Source organism: Oncorhynchus clarkii, chromosome 18 (assembly GCF_045791955.1).
Source record: "Oncorhynchus clarkii lewisi isolate Uvic-CL-2024 chromosome 18, UVic_Ocla_1.0, whole genome shotgun sequence".
In the NCBI taxonomy this organism is placed as follows: domain Eukaryota; kingdom Metazoa; phylum Chordata; class Actinopteri; order Salmoniformes; family Salmonidae; genus Oncorhynchus; species Oncorhynchus clarkii.
The window spans coordinates 34,236,884-34,244,995 of NC_092164.1; the positions used below are offsets into that span (position 1 = coordinate 34,236,884).

The 8,112-nt window shown below is 40.5% G+C and overlaps 1 protein-coding gene across 1 annotated transcript; it reads right to left on the minus strand.

Annotated features, from left to right (window-relative positions):
- Positions 1–4,819: 4,819 nt before the first annotated feature.
- Positions 4,820–7,409, minus strand: LOC139373364 (transcriptional regulator ATRX homolog). Its single transcript, XM_071113804.1, has 2 exons — positions 7,253–7,409; positions 4,820–6,100 (listed from the first exon to the last, which is right to left on the minus strand). The coding sequence occupies exon 2, from the start codon at positions 6,018–6,020 to the stop codon at positions 4,875–4,877; it is 1,146 nt and encodes a 381-aa protein (XP_070969905.1). The 5' UTR covers positions 6,021–6,100; positions 7,253–7,409; the 3' UTR covers positions 4,820–4,874.
- Between the last annotated feature and the right edge of the window lie 703 nt (positions 7,410–8,112).

Consider the following 8,112-nt stretch of genomic DNA (forward strand, 5'->3'; position numbering starts at 1 on the left):
CTCAGTGGATGCTGCAGTGTACCCAAGTGGCGTCGGGAGCAACTGCTTGCATATGCGTTACCACTCCACTACGTCTCGCTGTCATGGCTTTTGTGCCATCAGTACAGATACCAACGCGAGAGAGTAACGATTAATGTGATTGGATGTTAATTATTTGACTAGGCTACCTGTATTTGACATTGTGTTGTTATTTCGCTGAACACTAGATGGTTTAATTTTATTTTTGGCAGTGAAACGAGACTACTCTGGTGAGAAGAAAAAAATTGCCCAAATGTATAACCCCGTTGGAAAATATGAACGGACTGTTTGAAAATCTGAATAATTTTTATTTGGCGTACCCTCAACGTTATTGCGCGTACCCCCAGTTTGGGAATACCTGGGTTAATCGAATAGGGTGTCAAACACCATCCTTACTTTTGTTATTCACTACTGTACCTTCGCCCTCTCAACACTGGATGATAGTCCTGATGGTATGGGTGGGGATGACAAAAGTCAAGGACCTGGATGCAATGTTCCCTCTAATATTTTGGGGGCACCAAGCAAATTTGAGGTCTTGTGAGAGAAAACTTGAAACTTGTGAGAATTTTGTGCAACTTCACAGTGAACACTAAGGCTGTAGCCAATAGTCTATTGTGGCTATTTGAGTATGACGTAAACCACCAGCAAAACCAATGGAGAAAATCCCATAACATTTTCACATGGAAATAGCTTTTGATGTCTATGATATAACCTACAGTAGCCTGTGGTAGTCATTGCGATATGTGGTAGTCATTGCATGCAACTTTTAATTACATTTTTACATTATGAAGGGCTTGACTTTAGTTCATGATTTTTTACTTGGTCTGTAACACCATGGGCCAAATAGGTGATTGCATTGTGTTGTATTTCTGTATGGTAATAATAATAACTTTTATTTTGTAAAGTGGGCTCTTGCATCATTAGACAATACAATTTAGTCACCTATTCGGCCCATGGTGTTACAGACCAAGTAAAAAAAGTATTAATTAAAGTCCTTCACAATGTAAAAACGTTAGTAAAAGTCGCATGCGATGTAGGCCTGCATTGAACACCACATATAGGCTATATCAAATAAAACTATATAATTCAAAACTATTTCCATGTGAGAATGTTATGGGATTTGCTCCATTGGTTTTGTTGGTAGGACTACATTATGCTCAAATAGCCACAATAGCCTATTGGTTATTGTCCAAAACTGTAAGTGTACAGCCTCAGTGTCCACTGTAAACATGCACAGGAAGTTGCAGAAGAATACTCACAAGGTTCAAGTTTCCACTCATAAGACCTAAAATGTGCTAGGTGTCCCTAAACATTTGAGGGAACATTGCCAGCAACACTCCGTATTATTCAGAGCCCCATGAAATGACACCACAAATAGATTCTACAGACCCTACTGAGTATGCCCGACACCACATACAATTTTTTTTTCTCTCTAAGCCAATTTATAGGCCTACAGTGTTTTGTATTGGAACCAATGGAATGGGCAGAGTAAAAAGGGCTGCTGGGTATTTAGACCAGTCATTTAAGAAATAACACCATATAAAGCATTCAGACCCGTTTACTTTTTCAAAATTTTGTTATGTTACCGCCTTATTCTAAAATGTATTCAAAATATTTATCTAATCAACACATAATAAATAACCTATAATGACAAAACAAAAATACTTTTTTAGAAAAGTTTAAAAATATATATATAATAATAAAGTAACTGAAATTTCAAATTTACATTAATATTCAGATCCTTTGGCAGAAAATACAGCCTTGAGTCTTCTTGGGCATGACACTACAAGCTTGGTACACCTGTATTTGGGGAGTTTCTCCCATTCTTCTCTGCAGATCCTCTCAAGCTCTTTCAGGTTGGATGTGGAGCGTCGCTGCACAGCCATTTTCAGGTCTCTCCAGAGATGTTCAATCAGGTTCTGGCTGGGCCACTCAAGGACATTCAGAGACTTGTCCTGGTCGTTGTCCTGTTGGAAGGTGAACTTTCGCCCCTGCTCTGGATCAGGTTTTCATCAAGGATCTCCCTGTACTTTGCTCTTTTCATCTTTCCCTCGATCCTTACTAGTCTCCTAGTCCCTGCCGCTGAAAAACATCCCCACAGCATGATGCTGCCACCACCATGCTTCCCAGTAGGGATGGTGCCAGGTTTCCTCCAGACGTGACACTTGGCATTCAGTCCAAAGAGTCCAATCTTGTTTTCATCAGACCAGAGAATCTTGTTTCTCATGGTCTGTAAGTCCTTTAGGTGCCTTTCGGCAAACTCCAAGCGGACTGTCATGTGTCTTTTACTGAGGAGTGGCTTCCATCTGGCCACTCTACCATGAAGGCCTGATTGGTGGAGTGCTGCAGAGATATTTGTCCTTCTGGAAGTTTCTCCCATTCCCACAGAGGAACTCTGTCAGAGTGATCATCGGGTTCTTGGTCACCTCCCTGACCAAGTCCCTTCTCCCCCGATTTGCTCAGTTTGGCCAGGCAGCCAGCTCTAGGAAGAGTCTTGGTGGTTCCAAACTTCTTCCATTTAAGAATGATTTGAGGCTACTGTGTTATTGGTGACCTTTAATGCTGCAAAAATATTTTGGTACCCTTCCTCAGATGTTTCTCGACACAATCCTGTCTCGGGCCTCTATTGACAATTCCTTCAACCTCATGACTTGGTTTTTGCTCTGACATGCACTGTCAACTGTGGGACCTTATATAGACAGATGTGTGCCTTTCCGAATCATGTCCAATCAATTGAATTTACCACAGGTGGACTCCAATCAAGTTGTAGAAACATCTCAAGGATGATCAGTGTAAACAGGATACACCTGAACCTCCATTTCTAGTCTCATAGCCAAGGGTCTTAATACTTATCTAAGGTAAGGTAAGTAAGGTATTTCTGTTTTTAATTTGTAATACATTTGCAAAAAAAACTGTCAGTATGGGGTATTGTGTGTAGATTGATGAGGAAAAAAATGTTTTTAATCAATTTTAGAATAAGGCTGTAACGTAACAAAATGTGTAAAAAGTGAAAGGGTCTGACTACTTTCTGATTGCACTGTATAGACTCCAGCGCTAACTCATTCTACATTCTTTAGAACGTTATGTTCTTTACATTAAGTTACTTAAGCTCCAACCATTTATCTATGTTCTCCAACTTATATTATTTATATAAAGTAGTAATTCTCTTTGGTTTAGATTTTTTAAAAACATTTTAAGAAGTCTTAATGTTGCTGCCATGATGCTAATGAGATAAGCACTGAGTGGGTCCAATAAATGGTGTGAACATTCCGCCACTGACTTTTTGATCCTAACCAGCCAGGAAGAAATGTTTCTATCAAATCTTCCATTTATTCACCACATTCTAATTTCCAAACAATTAAGCTTTACAATAATACCAAATAAAGACAAATTAAGTCATATTTTAGGTTTTATTGAGATTAAAAAACATCAAAAACAAAGTTTGACATTTCACTTTATTACATGAAACTTTCTAAATATTTGCTCTCTCTAAAAAAACTGAAATTCACATTACCCTCAAATGAACGTTGGGGAGGTTTCACAGACCTGTTTCTGATCACAGAGATAAATACATAGGTAAAACTTACGGTATGTATCTCTATAGTTCTAACTGCATCTTGAAGAACATTGTATTAATCCAAGCAACAGACCAAGTTGAGAGACCAAGTTGAAAACATGAAACTAACAAGCTTTGGTCACAGGAACATGAATTCATACAAATGATAGATTCTGTTGTGTACCTCAATTACTATTTTTATATTACAGAATTTACGAAGTTGTAATGCAATATGAACTGTTGATATCATGGTCCAGCACATACTTAATTAAATAAACAAATACCAGGCTAGATGAAGACATGTTTAACATACAATCTGAACATTTACACACAACATCACCCAGAGTCTGTGAAACCAAGCCATCCACTTCAGATGAAAGCCAAGTGATAAAAAACAAGTAAAAAGAGCTGACATAAAAAGTCTTAAAAAGAACTGTGAGGAGTGATGTTGAGTGAATTACAAGGATGATACTGGCAAACAAAACTATCACAATAGTGAATAACCATACATCTTCTAAGAGAAATCTTAAGGATGATGGATTGGAAGTTTACAGGTACCGTCTTGACTCCACAAGGTGAAGTATGCAATGAACCAAGTGAAAGAAAACAACTATGATTATGGTACAGTCCCAAATGGCACCATATTCCCCTTATAGTGCATTACTTTTGACCAGGGTCCATGGGGCTTTGGTCAAAAGTAGTGCACTTTATAGGTAAAAGGGTGCCATGATAGTGATACTAACAACATCTATATCGAAACAAAGATAGCTGGGACGGGGAAGTTGTTACATTCAAAGCTTTGGCAATTCAGGCAAATAAAATTAGAAGACATTAGCAATTCGAAAACTACAGAGCTTACGGAGAGATAAAAAACAAAATACTTAACTAATTCAATTGATTTAAACCATTTGAGCTTATTTGGACAAATCTGCACAGACCAATACAAGATTAACAAACCTCAATGAGAATATCATCAACTATAGGATGTGTATGGAATTAGAAACTGTATCAATGACAGTACCAGTGAAAAAATCTAAATGGGATAAGTCTGAACAATGAACAATGAAATTGTCTTCACATCATTCAAGCTATAGATGACCAAGGAAGTACAAAAAGTACTTTTCTTTTCCACAAGGTTTCCACGAAGGCATCAAACCATAAAAAATAACAGCAAGAGCAAACAGACACATAGGTTAGTTGAGAAAGCAAGAAAGAGCTGGGTAAGAGATAATAAAATGTTAAAAAAACATCTTACAAGATGCTACTGATACTCGTTCAGTCTGCTCCGCCCAGGTTCCTTTTACTTTACAACCTTTTTGATTGAGCCAGGCTTTCTGCCCCCCCTCTTAGGAACAACCACTTCTTTTTTCTTAATAGCTGCCACTACCTTACCAGGTTTACTAGCCTTGCCATGACCATCGCGTGGTTTAATTTCCTCTTCTTTGTCATCTTCTACTAGAGAAAAGACTTCATCCTCATTTCTCTGTGTATCTTCATTTTCCTCCTCTGAATCATACGCTGTATAATCAACGTTCACAGACTTTCTCTTGCCTTTTTGCCTCTGGGCTTGGAAGGCAGCTTCATCGAACACATTTGCTTTACCGTTGGAGCAGCGGTAAAGCCTTACTATTGGAGAAACAGTGCAACCCTGTTTGGCTGAGGGTGAACTGTTGGACCTATCCGTCTCTGCTGCTCTCTTGGCTTTGAAGGAGCCTAAGGGGCGGCCACTCTTTCGCGGGGAATCATCTTTAGCGGGGGGCTTTGAAACTTTAGAAGTTGGAGGTGGGCTCGTCTGTAAGTTGGCACCTCTACCTGTTGATGCCTTGAGTGGACGGCCTCTTCTCCGTGGCTCGGCAGAGGTGGGTGTGGCGGGGGGATCCCTGCGGGGATGGATGCGCGGCCTTCCGAGCGGCTTCCACACTCTAGGTTGGCTTTTCAGTATCTTTCTCTCCTCTTCCTCCTCGGGTGACAGGTACTTCCTCGGCCTACCCAATTTTTTTTTTTGCTGAACTTTTTGGGGCCGGCCACGCTCTGCTGAAACAGCATTAGGGTCAACCACTTTACGTGGCCTGCCCCGTGGCTGCTTGTCTAGTACCCTCAGTATCTTAGGTTTCTTGGAGCCTGATCCTTTGGGCCTACCCCTTCCCCTCTTAGGTGGTATGGGGCTGCCATTAGACAAGGCATCGGACTCCTCTTCACTACCAGTGGCATCCATTGCCCCTTCTTTCGACGCCATTGCCCCTTCTTCCGAAGCCGTTGCCCCTTCTTCCGACGCAGTTGCCCCTTCTACCGACGCCGTTGCCCCTTCCCCTTCTTCCGACATTGTTGCCCCTTCATCCGACATTGTTGCCCCTTCATCCGACATTGTTGCCCCTTCATCCGACATTGTTGCCCCTTCTTCCGACATTGTTGCCCCTTCTTCCGACATTGTTGCCCCTTCTTTCATCTGTTTTCTTGCAACCTGGCTCCTTTCTTTCCTTCCAGCTCACTTCCTAGGAGGTCTTGTGAACTACTTAGGGCTTCCCACTGTAAAGGTCATATTGAGAAGGTTACAATACAAAACAAAATGTTCTTTGTGCACGCACCCCTTCATAAAACTGGCATACATGGGTACGAGAAAGTGTAGCTAGCATGTCTAGGCTGGACAAAAGAATGAGTCAAAATTCCCCCAAGGATGAAACATGGCAAAAGAACGTTAGCTAAGCTGGAACACTAGCATTTGAATGGAATTGAACATTCGCAGGGTCTCTTCTGAATGGAGTGACGCTTATAATTCCATTTATGTATCCCTTTTTATTTTACCACTACAATCTGTTCTTAGGACGAAACTGAAAAATAACTTGTGTAGAAAGTAAACATCCGCACCTCGATGGTGCCAAGTGTGAGTATGTCTGCATAACACGGAAGTAGTTCCATGAGTAATGTGTTGTGGTGTACATTTTAACTACCAACGTAGGCATTGCCAACAACAGCGAAGCAGGAGGCGTGACTTAGAACAATGTGAGTAGAACGGTCGGAAGGCGAGTTGGTGCCACGGTGCTCAATAGAACTATTAGGAGCGGGAAAAATGCCCCAAAATAAGGCCTGTTTTTTTCGTGATTACTTCAAAACTACGGCAGACAGCTGGGACATATTTGTAATATTATGAAACTGGGCTCCATGGCGGATGCAATGAACTAGTTTTATCAGAAAAAGTATTGTTAAAAATGTAATGTGTCCAGCCTAACGTGTCTTGTAATATGCACATTGTAAACATTGATTGTTTACTAATTGCAGTTTCTTCATTTTGTGATAGGTCACGTTGCAATTATGTATATGGAAAGGTGCACAATAAACAAAATATGATATGACAGTCTCCTCCATAAGTAAACTAAAGTTGATGCATTGACGCGACACTGAAATCTAGCTAGCTAGTATCCTGATTCAGTGACTGTTTTGGTTACTAGTAGCTAGTTAGCCAACTTTACCAGATGTTCGAAGTAACATCACATTCATCTTCTACGACCGGGGTGAACTAGCTACCGAAGTAAATTAACTTTAAAGTAAGCTAGCAAACTACGTAGCATACTACGTAGCTAGCTAATTATCTTTACAAAGCTAGCATTAGCTCGATCGCTTACGACAGCCCCGGATCTCAAGCAGGCTAAACTAGTTTCATGAAAATAGCACACGCCTCACCTTGGTACAATCCTTGCGTAGCTGGTGCTGTCTACACTTCTATCAGATATCGTTTGTCATGAAAGTCGCCAGATATTTAATCGGCCTTTGTTGTAATTGTTTAGCTAGCTAGCGATTTGAATTTCAACCGGACAATGTGGCGGGTGAAAGATCGACTAAAGGGGAAGTGGAACAACGTTTTTAATTTCCGCTCCCTGAAATAAATAAGATGTTGTCTATGACCCCTGTTCTTTCACAAGACACTGATGACACTTGTGGAGAGTTATTTCCTTGAGCAATTATTATAAAATAAAAAAAAAGAAGCATAATAGCATCATATCTCAGATTGATTTCCTTTGAAAGCCTGGGAAAACGCTTGGGCTTCTTCTGGATGATCTGGACATGCTACAACCCCAAAATATGTATTACCGCCACCAACTGGACGACATTGAAAAAAACAAGGTAAAAATAAAACCCATACATGATAGGGAAAACAAACTTAAATCCACCCAAAATAAAACAATAAAAACCACATTGACAAAACCAAAACCCCCAAACACCCACTTCTTCTATCCTTCAAATCCCCATATCTCCCTTCTTCTGACTAGCCTAGTTAAATAAAGGTTAAATAATGTATTCATGTTTAATTCTCAGGCTCTATGACCTGAGAGGCTTGTGACAATACTCCATGCAACTCCTCTGCCAAGAAATCTTTCAGTCCCAGGAAACATTCCGCCGCATCCACAACGATGTCTATTTTCCAGGACTTCCTCTCCACCTTGGCAGTGCAATTAATCACCATAGCTATAAAGGCCACAAAGTCCACCTTCTGTACCTTTAACATATCTGGGTTCTGCCGTTGAACGGTAACCCCTGCAGCC